A 20,149-nucleotide genomic window follows, 5' to 3' on the forward strand; every position below is an offset into this window, starting at 1 on the left:
AGAGCCACCATGAATTGAAAGCAGCGTTGATTTCATTCTTCGGGTCTTTATTCAAACACAAACACACTTGAAATAAAATGCTATTTCAGTGTCTTATTGCAGGTTGTGCAATGTTCCAAAGTGTGTGAGAGATTAGCATTAATGTGTGTGTATGTGTGTGGGGTCAAGTTTGGACAGTCGTACATATGCAAATAGCCAAGATTGTATATTTCAGGACCATGGACAGCAGCAATATCGGCATAGCGATATCTGTCATTCAGCACCACATGACAGTAGACAGCGGCCATCTCATGTGAAGTTGGCACTGGGGAAATCCCATGTAATGAGAAACGAGGCCTAGGAGGCAAAAAGACTGAAGGAGAAGACTCCCACAGGAACTATATGCTAAACTGTTCTGCCACATTCATTTCAAATGTTACATCTTTCGATTTGTAAATAATAGGGAATACATCTGCAAATAATTGAAACTGACTATTCAAACTACACTGTACAGCTTTAGTGTGTCTGTGCATCATAGGTACAACTGTAAGCAATTCAGTTCTCAAATGTGTTTAATGTGAGAAACAAAATGAAAAGCACCTGTTTGACCATTAAAATGCGGACTGTCATGCATTTTTACTATTACCAACAAGACAACGAAGTGATACGTGCCATGGCGACTTATAAGGGATACTTTCCAAACACCAAAAGATCCCACGCTGAGCGATATTGTTTACTACACTATTATGCATACAATCCAAGTCATACGTTTATTGTCATTCATACTCTTATTTTTAACCGAATATCTTTGCAAAAGTGTTCATTGTGTCAATTCAGAGCTCGGAAATATTGGAATAATGTGCTTTAGGGGACTGACACTCAAGGCGCACAACAGGATAACACAACAACCACATTTTCAATTGACAATCATTGCTTTAAATGGATGTGGTTGATTGTTTATATATGCCTATACAAATCTATGTATTTAACTTGTAAACCAAGGTTGGATTAGTAGGTCTAAGCAACATGCATCTGGATAATCGCGTCATGAATCGGGACGGGCTCCTACGTCCTCATATACACATTATGATATAATAAAGAGCTTAATCTTTCACAAAATAAAGACATAGAAGCATACCCATTTATACAGGTTCTACACATTCCATTTCTCCATGGCAATAGAATGTAAACATTCTATTTCGCGCCAAACATCGCCTACAACTCAATTCTAAGTGCAGCATATTGGACAACTCCACAGTCATTGATCATTCGCAACTTTAAGTCATTGCTGTTATCTCTAGAGCATCCCGTTTATCTATAGCGCTGCATTTCTTCCCCATCTTACCATGGATAGGGTTTTGTGCATTCCGGAGTTCACTTATGGTCCCACAAAGGAAATCTTAGGAGAAATTAATTTTAGCATACTGTAAATGCCTGTGCATAATGTGCATAACAAAGTATAATTATTTTCATTATCTTCAAAGGAATTCTGTAGAAGCAGCCTTTATTTTCAGACTCTGCAGGCCTGCTGGGAGGAAACATATTACAATAAACAGGTAAGATTCATCCCACAAAAACATAAACAACAGAAAGAGAGTTGTATTTCAAGACAGTTTAGAGAAGTTGGTCATAAGAGTTCTTAATATCACTTGCAAATTGTGAGGCATGAGCAGTTGTGAAATGTTGCGAGAGGTCCTTCTGCAAGCACATGATATGGTATTTCGTGGCACGGTCTCACACCTTACCTCATCTTGCAGAAGAAGCTCATGGTCCACTATCTGCTGCTCCAGAGTCAAGGCCAGGTCCCGCCCCATGTCACCACAGAGCACATGAGCAACTGGCTGGTGTCTCAGGGCAAAAAATCCCTTAGGGAGAGGTGAGTACCACGTCAGCACTCACCTTCACTGCCATTCCCTGCAACCCGCAGCACTCCAGGTGTGGGTAAAATAAACAACAGAAAAATAAGAAGCCAGGAAAGTTGAATTGCTCTGTGTTTTATTTGAAGGGTGTGGAAGGAAACCTTGGAGGAGGGAAACGACCTCGCTCGGCTGGTAAGAGAATGAGAGTTAGAGACATACTACAAGTTAGGGAGCTCTTTACTAGCCTTTCAACATCGAGTTAGCACAAAAGAATAGATCTGTTGTGAAATTACACTAATGGGACTTCCTGTTTCATACTGCAGGCCTGGGAAGTAAACACTTGCATAAAAATGATGGACATAGAGCATGAGGCTTCCTGCAAGCTCCGCCGCTCCATGCACTCCACCCTGCCAGCTGACATGTGAGTTCCATGTACTGCCCTGCATATGACTTGATCCATTTATCTACACATCTGGAACTACGCAGAAACAGACTAAGACAGTGTTCTCTGAGCACATTGCACATTGTTTAGCTTTGTCTTCTCCTTTTTGTTGATTTCAGCGATCCTAAAGTCCACAGCATCGTGGAGAGAGCTGTGAGGAGCATTCTGGGCGAGCAGTCCAATGAGCCCCGTAGCAACCTGCTCAGCCCAACTCAGGTGGTGGTGGAGGTGGTGCCCAGGCTCCTCCTGGCCCTGTGGCTTCAGCCAGAGGAAGGCCATTCAGAGCACCCAATCCTAATAAGCGGGATGGCCGTGGGTATGGTGGCGGCCGTAGTGGCGAAGCTCTCCTGCATGTTAAAGGACCCTTCCCCTCACATCCCTTTCTCCCGGGCTGCTGCTTTTGACTCTGTGCGGTCGATCCTCGGGAGAATCAGTCAGTCCTTCTCCACGGATGACCTCCAGAGCCCTTTTTATATGAGCTCGGTCTGTGCCTTTGTGGCGAACGCGGTGCAGAGCTGCTTCCAGCCCCCTGCAGCCACCCTACCAGTCCCCCCTGTCCTCACGGTGGCCGTTTCCACCACACTACCAGCTGACATCCAAGCAGGTGAGTAGCAATGATAGAGAGCACTCTGACAGATGCCTGTTCTGATGACATCTTGGTGCCTTGTAGTAGTAGAGCTCATCAGAATTGTTGTTGTCACCCATAATACAGACCCGGCTTCTTCCCACCTAGAGGTTGTAGACATCACCCCTAATACAGAGGCAGACCAGGCTTCTTCCCACCTGGAGGTTGTGGACATCACCCCTAACACAGAGGCAGACCAGGCTTCTTTCCACCTGAATGTTGTGGACATCACCCTTAATACAGAGGCAGACCCAGCATCTTCCCACCTGGAGGTTCAAAACATCACCACTGACACAGAGGCAGACCCGGTTTCTTCCCACCTAGATGTTGTGGACATCACCACTAACACAGAGGCAGACCCGGCTTCTTCCCACCTGGAGGTTGTGGACATCACCCTTAATACAGAGGCAGACCCGGCATCTTCCCACCTGGAGGTTGTGGACATCACCCCTAATACAGAGGCAGATCCGGCTTCTTCACACCTGAATGTGGTGGACATCACCCCTAACACAGAGGCAGAACCGGCTTCTTCCCACCTGGAGGTTGAGGATATCACCCCTAAGACTGAGGCAGATCTGGCTTCTTCCCATCTGAATGTTGTAGACATCACCCCAAATACAGAGGCAAAGCCCGTCTCTTCCCTCTTGGAGGTTGTGAACATCACACCTGAAGAAAGGACTCTCACGATGGCCATCTTCGCCACTCTGCCAGCTGAAATCCAAGCAGGTAACACTTAGAGAGCACTCTGACTGGTGCCGTTTGTCATGACATCTTAGTAGAACCTTTCAACGGGCCAGTGTTTAGAACCTACGGTTTGTATTTGTTTACATTCTGTTTCCCTTTCCAGAGGATGTTGCTGTGGTCATCCCGGATGTCACCCCACACGTCACCAAGGACGTGACACTGGATGTTCCATGCAGAGCTAGGAAAGGGGCAGTCCGGCGATTATTTTGCAGGCTTTGGAGGGCAGTGTGCTGCTGCGCCTGCCACAAGGAAGAGGAGGAACCATATTAATTATTCCTCAGACTTTCAGAAATGGGATTGAACCATAGACCATTAAATTATTTGCATTATAATTGAACTCAATTCTGCTTTTCTTCTGTTTACTACTTAATTTCAGAACTTTTCTATAAACTTTCACTTTGCAAGTGTAGAGTAGGTTGTGTAAATAAGTGGGAAACATCCCAATTTTAATGCTTTTCATAATTTACTTTGTACATTTAAAAAGAAAATGTATTATTTGACAACAACGAAAACGGAGGGCGCTCAACCAACGTTGAGTTGAGGTGCAACCCAAAATTTGAATTATCATAGAAAAGGAAAAAGCGCAAGTCTTGCTCACTATAAAAAAAATGCATTGTTTTATTCAGGCAAGGTTAAAAGATTAACGTTTCGGCCTAGTCTATGACAATATGCAAGTTGTTTGCCCAGTAAAAGGGTGACCCAGACTCACCCTGGTTCTTGAGAGTTGAAGACAGGGAAAAATGATCATTAAGTAAATGGGACTTTTCAATTCTTGAATACAAATCTTTAATGAACATGAATTTAAATACAATTGACTTGAGGATCAGAGCAGGCAGGCTGACTGGCTAGCCCTGAAGGCCCTCTGCCTCTACCTCTGTGTGGTTCATCTCAACCAAGAGGTTGTGTGGGTAGTCTTTCTCTCTGTGGGTGTGAATCACTATGACCTCTTCCTCTGCCTGCCATTTGGCTGATCAGAAGCCTTCTGCTCTTTCTTGCTCACATGAACAGGAGGAATGGCCTCTGGGGTAACCTCCTCCTCTATCTAACGCCTCTTCCACCTCCTCTTTCTGACTGTGTTCGACTGAGGTCACTCGTTCTCTCTCCCTGGGTGTTGGATAGTTCGTCCTCCTCTGTATCTTTGTGAGTTTGAAGGGAGTTATCCTGTTCCGGCTCCCTCTAAGGGTGTGCACCTTAATCTCTTTCGGTGTGTTGAGGGGTTCAGTGGTTTTGGAGGGAGTCTGAAGTTCGATCTCTAGCGATGAGTGTGGGGTCTGTCCCGTGGTGGTGTCCCCCTCCCTCCTAAGGAGGAGCCAGTGAGACCTGTGATGAGGCCAAGGAAGATCACTCTGTAAGGACGGGATAGGACACATCACAACACTGCTGCTCATTCATATTCAAACACACCTCGGAGTACGGACACAAACATGGACGCCCCCACCCCACCACACACACACACACACACAATGAACTTACCTGTACATATCGGAATCATACATTCGACAGCCACCTCTTCCCCCACATGTATTGATCCCCCACCTCAAACATGTTCAGTCAATTCCAGATGCTGGAATGGTGCTGGAATGCAGGTGAAGTAGGGCCTAGTATGTAATGATGTGATACCATGTGTACCCCATATCCTGTGTTTGTGTTAATGTTTTTTAAATTGTATTTAACTTTTATTTAAACAGGGAGTCACATTGACATTAAACATCTATGTAGCTCCCTCCAGTAACCACGAGCACAACCGTTCCTTGATTTTAACTGGCGGCTTTATTCTGTAGATTTAGTCAGAATTATCACTTTCCGTGAGAACTATAAATTAAATGAAAAATAAAGTTAAGCATACTCTTACAACCTTATCTTACGAGTGACTTATTAGCTTGGTATAACTCTGAAGTGCTTACATACATAAACAGTTTAGCCGGCGCTATAACAGTATTAGATTAAACACATGAATAAAGGAAAAATACCTCATTGGCTGCTTATTACAGAAGGGAGGAAATCAAACTTCACACTTATTATTCCTGGCATGAATTCACGCTTCATCCTTAATTATTATAACGTTACCATCCTAACATATACGCTTCAAACTTTATGAACTACACCCGATGACATGAAAACTTAGCTAACACAGCGCGGGATTGCCTTCCCTCCAAAAGTGTGTTACTACAATAAGAATCCCCGTTACAACAGTTATTAGCTACGTAGTTCCGCTTGTCTTATCATTTCCCCGCACAGCGGACACGTAAACAATTCAAACACAAAACAACGACATAACCTGTAAGTCTAACTGTCAGTTACACAATTCAAACACAAAACAACGACATAACCTGTAAGTCTAACTGTCAGTTACACTCACACCAATCACCGGTGATTTCTGTGAAAGGGGTCTGCAGGTTTCTTGATCGGCTTCCAGGACTGTCTTATGGATGGGCCTCTCCAGATAGGTGGGTTTGGTGATGCGTTTACCTCTCTCATCCAGGAGTCGCTGATCAGTAACTTGAATCTTCTCACCCGGCCAACCTGTCTTGGGTACACTTCTGTAACTTTTGCCAATTTCCACTGGTTGCGTGGTGCAGTATCATCTTGCAAGATGACAATGTCATTAATCCTTGCGTTTCTTCTGTCTTTATTCCATTTCTGTCTGTGTTGATTGTTCTGAGGTATGAGCACTCTCCATAACCTGATGTGCTAGCGTCGGAGAAGTGATGGAGCTCATAACTCTGCACCTCCTTGAAACTTGATGGCAAGTAGGCTCGTTGAATCCTTACTTCAGACAAGATTTGTAGACATTGGAGCCAGAATTCCCACTGGGAACGTAGGTCATCTGGAAGGGGGTCACGACACATCTGCTGCACGATCTGCTTCCCTGCCAGGACAAAGGGTGCCACAAACCCAAGCGGATCATATACAGACGCTACTGTAGACAATACTCCTCTTCTTGTGAGTGGGCGTTCCTTGACAACTACTCTAAACTGGATCTCGTCTGATGCGACACACCACAGTACACCAAGCGCTCTCTCCGTGTGTGGTTCACCCAGAGCCATATCCAGGTCTTTGGCACCCTCGGCACGTTCTTCCTTGGGAATTGTGGCTATAACTTCCTTGCTGTTAGAGATAAACTTGTGCAACCGGAGTTTGCCGATGATGCAAAGCTCTCTTGCTTCTTTCACCAGCTGGGCCGCTTCAGCTTCAGACGATACGCTCGTCAACCCATCATCAACATAAAAGTTCCTTTCTATGAACTGGATATACTTCTCGCTGAAGCTTCCTCGTTCTTCGGCAACAAGATGTTTGAGACCATAGTTGGCGCAACCAGGAGATGAAGCTGCGCCGAACAAATGGACCTTCATACGATACACTGAGGGTTGAGACTCTAGATCTCCGTTCTCCCACCAAAGGAACCGTAGATAATCTTGGTCTTCTGCTTTCACATGAAACTGGTGGAACATGCGCTCTACATCACACATGATTGCAACTGGACCCTTACGAAAACGACAAAGGACGCCCAGCAATGTGTTTGTCAACTCTGGACCGGTAAGGAGATGGTCATTCAAGGACGTCTCTCGAAACTTAGCTGAGCAGTCAAAGACGACTCGTATCTTCCCAGGCTTTTGTGGGTGATAAACCCCATGGTGCGGGATGTACCATGCTGGATGCTTGTTAATTTCCTCTTTGGAGACCTTCTCAGCATCTCCACAAGCTATGGTCTCTTCCATGAACGCTGTGTAGTCCTTGTAGTACTGCTTGTCTCTCCTTAGCCTCCTTTCCAGGCACTTGAGACGGTGAACTGCACATGTTTTATTGTTTGGCAGGTTGGGTCTTTCTTCCTTAAACGGCAGTGGCATCTCATAATGTCCATTGTCCTTGCGTCTGATTCCCGCTTTCATTTTTGTCAGGAACCGGATATCCTCTTAAGATATGAGGTCCACTTCTGCAGTTCTCTCGTTGAAGTCGGATTCAAGCGTCTTGATAATGTCCAGTGCTGTGATTACCTCTCTTATGCGTGTTCTACTAACATAGTGTACTTGATTTGTGACGTTGGAAGAAGATTGAAGGCTTGACATCACCTGTCTAACAATAACCCGATGACTCACTCCAATAGCGTCGCCATGGTCGATACATGGGTTTCCATAGCCGACTATGCTCCAGCCAAGGTCTGTTCTCTGAGCAAAAGGCTGATTTTCCTTACCAGACACAATTTCTCTTGGAAGGAGAGCCTGAGAGCAGTTGTAGCCAATTAAGAGACCGACATCACAGCTCTGTTGAGGAGCAATCTCCTCTGCAATGTGTTCAAGATGAGACCATGCTCTTGCAGTCTCTGGAGTAGGAATATGATCTCTGTTTGCAGGAATAAACTCTCTCTCGAGTAAGTCGTTGGCAGAGGGATTTTCTTCTCCAAGTAAAACCCTCTAACCTGCAAGCCAGACAGCTTCTGGCAGGGCACAATGGTATTCCTTGAAGCCATTGTAGAGAGTTTCAGTTGGACTGGCTCCTTCCTTGTATTGAGAGCGTTTGTTGTCTCTTCAAGGATAAAGGTGGTGTCGCTCTGGGTGTCAAGAAGTGCATACACAAGAACTTCACGATCTGGCTCGCTTGTGGTTGACACCCATACTGGAATGATTGTGGAGGTGTGAGTGTTGTTAATGTCCCTTACGACTCTGTTGGATATGGCCTCACTTGACGCTCTTGTCCCCTTATCTCGTGGGGGCTCTGTCTTCCTATCCCTTAACCTTTCTTTAGTACGATCTTCGTGCAGGCAGGATGGATGCCTCCTCTGACACGTGTCGCAGGTGTTCCTGTTATCACAATCTTTCGAGTGATGCCCAGGCCTTAAACAGCCAAAGCACAATTTATTATCTTGAACAAACTTTTGTCGCTCTGTGGTGGGCTTATCCATGAACTTACAGCATTTGTGGAGACTGTGACCTGACTTCTCACAGAGACACAACTAGTAACAGTATCTTTATCATCAGAGTTAGTTGCTAACACCCTTGCTCCGGGGCTTTGCATCCTTGGTGTCTTAGGTTTTCCATCTTCGCTTGATTGCAAAGCATGAAGGGATGTTACATGATTGCAAGCGATCTTTGCTTCTCTCGTGAGAAACTTCACAAACTGACTGAAGCTTGGAAAGGTCTCAGTTTCTTCTAAGATGTCTACGACCTTTCTATTCCATCTTGAAGTTAGCCAATATGGAAGTTTAGCGAGGATCTTTTGGTTTTCATTACAGTCATTAAGCACCTCCAGTCCCTTATTCTGAGACATAGCAGCCTCACAGCTGCGAAGAAAGTCTACAAGGTCTCTAAGTTCAAGACTGTCCTTGGATCCTATCTTAGGCCATGCATTGAGCTTATCTCTGAAGGACTTGGCGATGAGGAATTTGTTTCCGTACCTTTCTTCAAGAATGGTCCACGCAGCATGGTAGGCTGACTCTGTTCCTAACATAAAGTAACTTTCGATGGCTTTCTTGGCAGGCCCACCGACATATTTTCTTAAGTAATATATCTTCTCAGTTGCTGGTATGTTCTTTCTGTCTATCAGAGTCTGAAAAGAGACCTTCCAGTCAGTGAACGAGAGTGGTTCTCCATTGAATGTTACTGGTTCTGGTATGGGGAGGCGGCTTTCACTGATTGATTCAGCTAGTAACCTGAACATGGTCTTGGTGCCATCTTCTTGTTGTGTGCTTCTCACAACATGTTGTGGTGAGAGACTGTGAAATGACCCACTTCTGTGCATGACTTCTTTCACAGATTTGCAGTTAGAGAGTAGTTCTCTCTTCTCGTCCTCATCTTGCTCATACACTTGCATCCGCACCTTGTCAGCATTTAGTTTCTTGAGCACTTCTAGGCGCTCTAACTCTCTACGCTTGTCTTCTAGCGTCCTTCGTCTGGCAGCATTTTCTACCTCTAACTTGACTCGCAGCCTAGCTTCTTCTAAGCTGCGTTTCACAGCCTCAGCTTCTTGCTCCGCTGTCCTCTTCCTATCTTCATCTTCGAGTCTCTGAAGCTCTTCTAGTTGGCGTTCTTGCTTAACCATTACTTCTAAAGCTGCTTGGTTAGCAGCAACTTCCGCCGCAGCCTCTTGTCCCTTTACAGATGACAGGCTTGAGCGTCTGGAGTTGAGCTTTGAGTTGCTTTGAGACTGGGAGGAAGCACTTGAGGGCTGATAGTTGAGACTTGACTTATGTGAGAGTTCGGCCTCTTCCTGCTGCTCTGTTTGTTCTGATGAAGGCTTGAAGTTTGCGAGGTGTTGCTGCAGCTGCTCAACTTGACCTACCCCATCTCTATCACCTTTAGTGAAACTACCTCTTTCTGACATTCTAAATCAAATCAATTCTAGGTAAGGTTTGGATAAGTGAGTAGGTAATTTATACTCTAATTCACTGTAATTTATACCTTAGTACGTGGTATAAACATGTATAATGCTTGTAACAAAGGCTTGAACAAACACCTTACCAAACAATTACACTATTAACTTACAGGTTAAAATAGAATTAATATGTGTACGCTGACCCTTAATGTTTTGTAACTATATATATATATATATATATCCCTTTTTTTATATATATATATATTTTTTTGTAAGTATCAAAGAATATTTTTCCAGTAATACACATACCAGCGATACATTAATAAGATAGAAAGAACAAATGCATAATACCAGCCTCTTGAAATACACAACTATCTCTAGTCCTTACGAATTGTAATCTTAAAGTCTCTTATTAGCTGTTCACAAGGCTAGGACCACCTTCAAACACCTTGACTTGTACTTGCGTGTCTGACTTTCCTGTTAGTCTTGACCTTATGTTGCCTCACAATGCTTCCTTATGTGGAGATTTTCTTCTTAGGTTGCAGGTAGGTGCAAAACTCTTATTAGATGACAGGGCCTACCAGGATTTGGGAATCTTGTAGACGTTTTACAGCTGGGTAAGATTCTTCTTTCTCTCTTGCTCGTAAGAGCATTGAGTTCTCACTGTAGCTCCCTCCAGTAACCATGAGCACAACCGTTCCTTGATTTTAACTGGCGGCTTTATTCTGTAGATTTAGTCAGAATTATCACTTTCCGTGAGAACTATAAATTAAATGAAAAATACAGTTAAGCATAATCTTACAACCTTATCTTACGAGTGACTTATTAGCTTGGTATAACTCTGAAGTGCTTACATACATAAACAGTTTAGCCGGCGCTATAACAGTATTAGATTAAACACATGAATAAAGGAAAAATACCTCATTGGCTGCTTATTACAGAAGGGAGGAAATCAAACTTCACACTTATTATTCCTGGCATGAATTCACGCTTCATCCTTAATTATTATAACGTTACCATCCTAACATACACGCTTCAAACTTTATGAACTACACCCATGACATGAAAACTTAGCTAACACAGCGCGGGATTGCCTTCCCTCCAAAAGTGTGTTGCTACAATAAGAATCCCCGTTACAGCAGTTATTAGCTACGTAGTTCCGCTTGTCTTATCATTTCCCCGCACAGCTGACACGTAAACAATTCAAACACAAAACAACGACATTAAGTCTAACTGTCAGTTACAATCTATTTTACAAGAGTGCCCGGTTGCGCTCAAGATGGCGACATGAGAGGGTGTAACATTTCTAGCTGAGGAACAATTTTAGGGGTTTCTCACAAAGTTTATAGTTTTAGACTGCAGTTGCAATTTGTTTGTTTTTTCACCAAAAAATGATATCTAACCATACAATGAGTAATTTTGTAATTAATCAAACCATTGACATATATTTTTTTACGATTTCCAACGAACAAGCTAGCTATCGAAAAGTTTCAGCGTGTGTAGTTAAGTTAGCCTTCTAACGTCTTCATAGCTAGTAGCATGTAATCAGGACATGACCAAACTGTTGCTGAGATGATGGATGTTGAAATTTCCAAGGAGAAAAGAGACATTGTTGAAACTCACTCATATGCTTGCAGTGTAGAAAAGGGGGGTGAATGCGATTCATACCCGAATACCCCAACCAAGGAGCAACTTCCAAAGAAGCTGAGAAGTGAACCATCAATGAGCCAGCTACAGGACAACATCGTCCGTATCCTCACGGCTAAAATCAAAGAGAGCGCAGATGACTTCATGGATTTGGTGTAAAAGAACACTATCAGTATCGTTAACCTGAAGAAATCAATTGATTTCAGTGCTGAGGAAGTAAAAACTCTGAAGCAGCAGAACGCAACATTGAACATTCAGGTTGCAAAGCAGGAGAAGAAACTCACTGAAATGGAGTCAAAGGTAAACGAGAATGACCGGTATAGTCGGAGATGGAATCTTCGAATTAATGGAATAGCAGAAAAATCTGACGATTCCAGTGTTTTTAATTGCTATATTGTATTTACTTCACCACCATGGCCTATGTATTGCCCTACCTCCCTTATCTCACCTAATTTGCTCACATTGTATATAGACTTGTTTTTCTACTGTTTTATTGACTGTATGTTTGTTTACCTCTCCCTCTACGATACGCACTTCCGGGTTGGAGCGAGTAGTTGCATTCTGCTTTGCTCCACAGGTAGTATTACATTTCAGTACAACAGTTTGATTTGTTTGATCTTAGCTGGCTACATAGCCGTCTTTGTATCCAAGATAATTGTGTAGTCTAGAGTAATTGTCGAGGTTACCTAGCCAGTTAGAGGTTACCTAGCCAGCTACACTTTCAAACAAAGTCAACAACGCAGCCACTGCTAGCTAGCCTATTTCACTAGCCAGCAGTACTATATCATTTTAGTCAATAAGATTTTTTGCAACGTAAGCTTAACTTTCTGAACATTCGAGACGTGTAGTCCACTTGTCATTCCAATCTCCTTTGCATTAGCGTAGCCTCTTCTGTAGCCTGTCAACTATGTGTCTGTCTATCCCTGTTCTCTCCTCTCTGCACAGACCATACAAACGCTTCACACCGCGTGGCCGCTGCTACTCTAACCTGGTGGTCCCAGCGCGCACGACCCACGTGGAGTTCCAGGTCTCAGGCAGCCTCTGGAACTGCCGATCTGTGGCCAACAAGGCAGAGTTCATCTCAGCCTATGCTTCCCTCCAGTCCCTCGACTTCTTGGCACTGACGGAAACATGGATTACCACTGTTAACACTGCTACTCCTACTGCTCTCTCCTCGTCTGCCCACGTGTTCTCACACACCCCGAGAGCTTCTGGTCAGCGGGGTGGTGGCACTGGGATCCTCATCTCTCCCAAGTGGACATTCTCTCTTTCTCCCCTGACCCATCTGTCTATCGCCTCCTTTGAATTCCATGCTGTCACAGTTACCAGCCCTTTCAAGCTTAACATCCTTATCATTTATCGCCCTCCTGGTTCCCTTGGAGAGTTCATCAATGAGCTTGATGCCCTGATAAGTTCCTTTCCTGAGGATGGCTCACCTCTCACAGTTCTGGGTGACTTTAACCTCCCCACGTCTACCTTTGACTCATTCCTCTCTGCCTCCTTCTTTCCACTCCTCTCCTCTTTTGACCTCACCCTCTCACCTTCCCCCCCTACTCACAAGGCAGGCAATACGCTTGACCTCATCTTTACTAGATGCTGTTCTTCCACTAATCTCATTGCAACTCCCCTCCAAGTCTCCGACCACTACCTTGTATCCTTTTCCCTCTCGCTCTCATCCAACACTTCCCACACTGCCCCTACTCGGATGGTATCGTGCCGTCCCAACCTTCGCTCTCTCTCCCCCGCTACTCTCTCCTCTTCCATCCTATCATCTCTTCCCTCTGCTCAAACCTTCTCCAACCTATCTCCTGATTCTGCCTCCTCAACCCTCCTCTCCTCCCTTTCTGCATCCTTTGACTCTCTATGTCCCCTATCCTCCAGGCCGGCTCGGTCCTCCCCTCCTGCTCCGTGGCTCGACGACTCATTGCGAGCTCACAGAACAGGGCTCCGGGCAGCCGAGCGGAAATGGAGGAAAACTCGCCTCCCTGCGGACCTGGCATCATTTCACTCCCTCCTCTCTACATTCTCCTCTTCTGTCTCTGCTGCTAAAGCCAATTTCTACCACTCTAAATTCCAAGCATCTGCCTCTAACCCTAGGAAGCTCTTTGCCACCTTCTCCTCCCTCCTGAATCCTCCTCCCCCTCCTCCCCCCTCCTCCCTCTCTGCTGATGACTTCGTCAACCATTTTGAAAAGAAGGTCGACGACATCCGATCCTCGTTTGCTAAGTCAAACGACACCGCTGGTTCTGCTCACACTGCCCTACCCTGTGCTTTGACCTCTTTCTCCCCTCTCTTTCCAGATGAAATCTCGCGTCTTGTGACGGCCGGCCGCCCAACAACCTGCCCGCTTGACCCTATCCCCTCCTCTCTTCTCCAGACCATTTCCGGAGACCTTCTCCCTTACCTCACCTCGCTCATCAACTCATCCTTGACCGCTGGCTACGTCCCTTCCGTCTTCAAGAGAGCGAGAGTTGCACCTCTTCTGAAAAAACCTACACTCGATCCCTCCGATGTCAACAACTACAGACCAGTATCCCTTCTTTCTTTTCTCTCCAAAACTCTTGAACGTGCCGTCCTTGGCCAGCTCTCCTGCTATCTCTCTCAGAATGACCTTCTTGATCCAAATCAGTCAGGTTTCAAGACTAGTCATTCAACTGAGACTGCTCTTCTCTGTGTCACGGAGGCGCTCCGCACTGCTAAAGCTAACTCTCTCTCCTCTGCTCTCATCCTTCTAGACCTATCGGCTGCCTTTGATACTGTGAACCATCAGATCCTCCTCTCCACCCTCTCCGAGCTGGGCATCTCCGGCGCGGCCCACGCTTGGATTGCGTCCTACCTGACAGGTCGCTCCTACCAGGTGGCGTGGCGAGAATCTGTCTCCGCACCACGTGCTCTCACCACTGGTGTCCCCCAGGGCTCTGTTCTAGGCCCTCTCCTATTCTCGCTATACACCAAGTCACTTGGCTCTGTCATATCCTCACATGGTCTCTCCTATCATTGCTATGCAGACGACACACAATTAATCTTCTCCTTTCCCCCCTCTGATAACCAGGTGGTGAATCGCATCTCTGCATGTCTGGCAGACATATCAGTGTGGATGACGGATCACCACCTCAAGCTGAACCTCGGCAAGACGGAGCTGCTCTTCCTCCCGGGGAAGGACTGCCCGTTCCATGATCTCGCCATCACGGTTGACAACTCTATTGTGTCCTCCTCCCAGAGTGCTAAGAACCTTGGCGTGATCCTGGACAACACCCTGTCGTTCTCAACTAACATCAAGGCGGTGACCCGTTCCTGTAGGTTCATGCTCTACAACATTCGCAGAGTACGACCCTGCCTCACGCAGGAAGCGGCGCAGGTCCTAATCCAGGCACTTGTCATCTCCCGTCTGGATTACTGCAACTCGCTGTTGGCTGGGCTCCCTGCCTGTGCCATTAAACCCCTACAACTCATCCAGAACGCCGCAGCCCGTCTGGTGTTCAACTTTCCCAAGTTCTCTCACGTCACCCCGCTCCTCCGCTCTCTCCACTGGCTTCCAGTTGAAGCTCGCATCCGCTACAAGACCATGGTGCTTGCCTACGGAGCTGTGAGGGGAACGGCACCTCCGTACCTTCAGGCTCTGATCAGGCCCTACACCCAAACAAGGGCACTGCGTTCATCCACCTCTGGCCTGCTCGCCTCCCTACCTCTGAGGAAGTACAGTTCCCGCTCAGCCCAGTCAAAACTGTTCGCTGCTCTGGCACCCCAATGGTGGAACAAACTCCCTCACGACGCCAGGTCAGCGGAGTCAATCACCACCTTCCGGAGACACCTGAAACCCCACCTCTTTAAGGAATACCTAGGATAGAATAAAGTAATCCTTCTAACCCCCCCCCCCCTTAAAAGAGTTAGATGCACTATTGTAAAGTGGTTGTTCCACTGGATATCATAAGGTGAATGCACCAATTTGTAAGTCGCTCTGGATAAGAGCGTCTGCTAAATGACTTAAATGTAAATGTAAATGTAATGTACTTCATGTGTAACTCTTTGTTGTTGTGTGTGTCGAACTGCTTTGCTTTATCTTGGCCAGGTCGCAGTTGTAAATGAGAACTTGTTCTCAACTTGCCTACCTGGTTAAATAAAGGTGAAATAAAAAAATAAACAATATCAACTGAGCTACATAGTACGTCGACGCACTAGAATGATGACAAGCAATTTTAATGGATTCTAAAGGGAATCATAGAATTCCAAACTCATTTCTATGGCAACACAGTTTTCAATTTTGTAAACAATCATTTTCGAACGTGTGTTGCCAAGAGACATCTAACCGACGTTCTATGGAACGTTTTCTGTGCGAAAACAACAACTTCAGTTTGCTGCTGACAACAAACTTGATTGATTTTTGAGACCTGAGAGAACAATCGACTGGAAAATGCCTGGATGCTTTTCAAAACTGGCGGAGAGAGGGCGTGGACGTCGTTGGCCTACTGCGTCGACAGGTTGTTCAAATTCATTTGGGGCTTGTTTTACTTGTCTTTTTCTGTTTTGCAGGGTTCGTGATCATCGACAGGTGGACAGCGACAGCGACTTCGAAGAGGGTATGTGGAGTTTAAAACTCTTATTTTACTACATTTAACAATGTCATTATAATTTGCGAAATGTTGTGTATTTCTATAATTCAGACTTGGCAAAAATGCTTGTGCTAGAGATGTTGTAGCTAGCTAGCTTGCTAGCTAACATTAACTTTAATAACTGTTGATAAGCGATCGCCTTTTGCTACCTAGCTAGCTAGTATTAGCAATCTTGCTACGTTTATGTCCTAACAATTGTTTATTTTATACTCCAATGTTCCTCATTTTAGAAACAACTGTCCTGGATGAGGTCCAGTTGGGTGTGCCATTGGATGATGTGCCAGATGTTCCACAGCTCCTCCTTGATGTCCAGAATGCTGCTATCATCCTTGAGGATGTGCCAGATGTGCAGACTATCCTTGAGGTACAATTTTCTGAAAGTTTGAGGTTTTATGTTTGAAAAATGTCCCAGATATTCAAGTTTTGTCTCTTTGACATGAAACAAATATCTTGTCTGCTTTCTGCTTTAGGAGGCCACTGGCAATTGGCAGTTGATTCCGATTAGGTTCAGCCTCCTGTACTGTGGGCCTGTTGTGATCAGGGTAAGAGACCCCCCTCACACACACACACAGTCACATCACGGTTACAATGATTACTGTTTCCAACATGAATGTATTGTAATGTGCAGAACAATGCCAGTCCGGTGGTTAAAGCTTGGAGAACTTTCCAGTTCATCAGCCCCATCATCACCTACATGCGTGGGGGATCCCAGGTATGTCTTTGTAACTACCTAATCTACATTGTCAGTCATTTGACCTTGATGGAAATGTGTCACAGCAATTGCTGAAGTGGTTTTGTTGATGTTGTCTTGTTGTTTATCTCAACAGCAGATGGTGGTGAAGATGCACCACGTGAGTAGGGTGAGAGGCCTGGAGACTCAACTAGTGTGGGCCATCTCCAAGGAGACAGCCAGGCTTAGTCCAGAGGGCATCCCCTACTGTGCCACCAAAGTGCAGTCCATCACTTGGATCCAGGTAAGACGTAAATACTACTGAAATAGTATTAGATTAGGCTTATCTTCACTTATTCTATTTGGCCTTAACATGTTTTCTCTCTCTGTCAGCGTGTGGCTGGCAGGGTGACCCACTATGCGTCTCACCTCCGCCACGAGACGTCTGTGGACGTGACGCTTGGCTGCTACCAGGTAAATAAACGATTTCCTATGTATATAGACTAGACATTACTGGGCATTTTTGCATTAGATTTGGTGTGTTTTCTAATAACGTGTGTGTGGTAAACAGGTGTGTTGTGTGTGTTTTGAGCAGCAGACTGATGTCTCAGTGGTGTACGCCACTCTCCACATGGGGCTGGACGGGCTTCTCTCCTCTTCAGCGTGGTCGGAGGCTGCCTCCTTCTCTACGCCCACCACTCAGCAGTTCACTGACCCAGAGCCTGTGGGCCACAACTGCTATGAGGTCAGACGTTACACACACATACTATTGACTAGGAGCATTAAGATCCTTCCATTGACCGATTATTTGTTATGTCATTGCATTGGTCACTGATTTTGAATGCTTGTTTTGTCGTTGTAGGGCTGGGAGGAGGACCTGCTGCCTGAGGAGAGGGAGGTTCCTCTGCTAAAGTGAGTTCCTCTAAATGTCTGTGTAGTCTGGGCTTGTCAGATGCTGAAGGATAGTGGTCATAATGCTGTTATCCCCCATTGACTCTAATGGTTGACATGCTCCATACCCTCCCTTTCACAGCCTCTACCTTACCACCAAGAGAGTGGAGGACATCGCCCTGAGGCTCGTCTCCCTGCGCCAGGCCTTCACTGTGAGTGGACCCACTTTTCTTTTTCTCTCTGTGACTTCTTGTGTTGTCTCCTAGAGGAAGATCTCTAGGAGACAGAACTCACCCTAACCCTAAGACAGTCTCACCCTAACTCTTCCCTCTTCCCTAGACCCTGCTTGGTTCCACCCTGAGCAGGAACCATCTGTTTGTGGCGGGAAAGGTCCTCCTGGGCGCACTGGTTCAGGCCAACCACATGGTAACTCACTAACTCATTCTCTTTCAAGGGAAAGAGAGCGTCCCTGAGGGGAAATGTGTTCGGTTCACTTAGATCCTCTTTTCTTTGTCATAGGACGAGGCCAAGTTCATCCTTACCTATAACGACTTTGTGGACTATTTGAGTGACCCCTCCAAGCGGAATGACATTGCGAGGGAGCTGGCTGAGGCAAAGTTGAGTTCATTAACTCTTTCAAGTCTCACAGAGTTCTTCCACATGCATGTCTTTTATACATCACAGTAGCTGATCTATATGAAATCATTCCTATTTTCTCCAAACGTGTTTTCTTGTCCTAGATCCATCATGTGAACATGATAGATGTCCTCTTTGAGCTGGTGCTGTTTGGGATGATGACAGCTCAGAAGTTCCTGATGGTGGTAAGTAGCATCTCACTGGTACATGTTTTGATCTTTTCATCTATTTGATTTTATGACCATTTCCTCTTCCTAGAGGTATAATGCTAATATTAGATTATTACATGAACAATGATGCTTTATTATCTGCATATGGAAATAAAAACAACGATTAGTTGTACTGTGGTTTGTGATACTGTACTATTTAAACACATGTAGGACTACATACACTGAGTGCACAAAACATTAGGAACGTCTTCCTAATATTGAGTTGCACACCCTTTTTCCCTCAGAACAGCCTCAATTCGTCAGGGCATGGACTCTACAAGCTGCCCTAAGCGTTCCACAAGGATGCTGGCCCATGTTGTGTCAAGTTGGCTGGACGTCCTTTGGGTGGTGGACCATTCTTGATACACATGGGAAACTGTTGAGCATGAAAAAACAGCAGTGTTGCAGTTCTTGACACACTTAAGAGAGATAAAATCTCACCTTCCAGCCTTGTTCACAGAATCTCACATATAATTCATGTCTCTTACAAGCCTGACGCCAACTGTTGACATGGCTGTGATCTGAAAGGACCAAAAAATATGTTATGAACCAGGAAAGACTGATGTACACTTTGGATGCATTGGATTTCAAATGAAATGTAAACGCAACTTAAGTAATTTTGTAATTGGGATGAACTATCTTTTAAACTGTGTATAAAACAAGTTCAACTACAAGACAAAAAAACAGTGTTGTCCCCTGACCTTGTATGTATACTGGGCAAGGGCAGGTCGTATTTGGGCTTCTTCTTATGGGGGTTGGGTTTCAGGGCGCCTGGGGGGCGACAGGGCCTGGCTGGTCCTGAAGAAGTTGGTTAGATGAGTACTTGAAGGCTTATATCTATATTTTGGAATGTTGGATGTTGATTTCGGGAGGCTTCCATCATGGAAAAGGGACCAGACCACTTTTTTTGTTAGTTAACCTAAACAAATCACGACCCTCTATAGAATAACAACAGTGACAACAGTGACTGCTATTTAAGTAATAGTTTGACTGTCAAATCCATGTATTGGTGTGTGGCCATTGACTTTTATGGAGAGACCGCCCCAAATTTTCTGGGCATTTCATTTCCTGGGCATTTCATTAACTCTGCGTTCTAAGTTCTGCGCATCCCAGCGCTTTGAAAAATCAATGGTACAAAACCTAAGATATTGATCTTGTAAGAGGTCCCTGCAGCCCGTTACGCACGTCAGGCGCAGGAGAGCAGAACTGGGTAATAACTGGAGCAGTTTAATGAGGAAAAAACCAACGGCACCCAGAACAACAAAATATGGGTTGAAATAACCCGTCGCAAACCAGTCTAAAGTGCACATACACTTTACAACAAACAATTACACACACAGACATGGGGGGAACAGAGAGTTATATACACGTCAATAAATGAGGGAATGCAAACCAGGTGTGTGGGAAAACAAGACAAAACAAATGGAAAATGAAAGGTGGATCGGCGATTGCTAGAAGACCGGTGATGGGGAACGCCGCCCGACAAGGAGAGGAACCGACCTTGACGCGGGGCTCCAGCAGCGTGCCG

At 45.3% G+C, this 20,149-nt stretch overlaps 1 protein-coding gene across 1 annotated transcript; it reads left to right on the plus strand.

Annotated features, from left to right (window-relative positions):
- Positions 1–11,858: 11,858 nt before the first annotated feature.
- LOC129816426 (uncharacterized) lies at positions 11,859–19,280 on the plus strand. The gene is made up of 13 exons (XM_055870912.1): positions 11,859–11,905; positions 16,136–16,182; positions 16,446–16,579; positions 16,686–16,757; positions 16,844–16,927; positions 17,043–17,189; positions 17,279–17,359; positions 17,481–17,630; positions 17,748–17,797; positions 17,919–17,988; positions 18,116–18,202; positions 18,296–18,597; positions 18,867–19,280. Exons 5-12 carry the CDS (start codon positions 16,910–16,912, stop codon positions 18,461–18,463), a joined length of 771 nt encoding a protein of 256 aa, XP_055726887.1. The 5' UTR covers positions 11,859–11,905; positions 16,136–16,182; positions 16,446–16,579; positions 16,686–16,757; positions 16,844–16,909; the 3' UTR covers positions 18,464–18,597; positions 18,867–19,280.
- The last annotated feature ends 869 nt before the right edge of the window (positions 19,281–20,149 follow it).

This window comes from Salvelinus fontinalis, chromosome 19, assembly GCF_029448725.1.
Source record: "Salvelinus fontinalis isolate EN_2023a chromosome 19, ASM2944872v1, whole genome shotgun sequence".
Lineage (NCBI taxonomy): Eukaryota > Metazoa > Chordata > Actinopteri > Salmoniformes > Salmonidae > Salvelinus > Salvelinus fontinalis.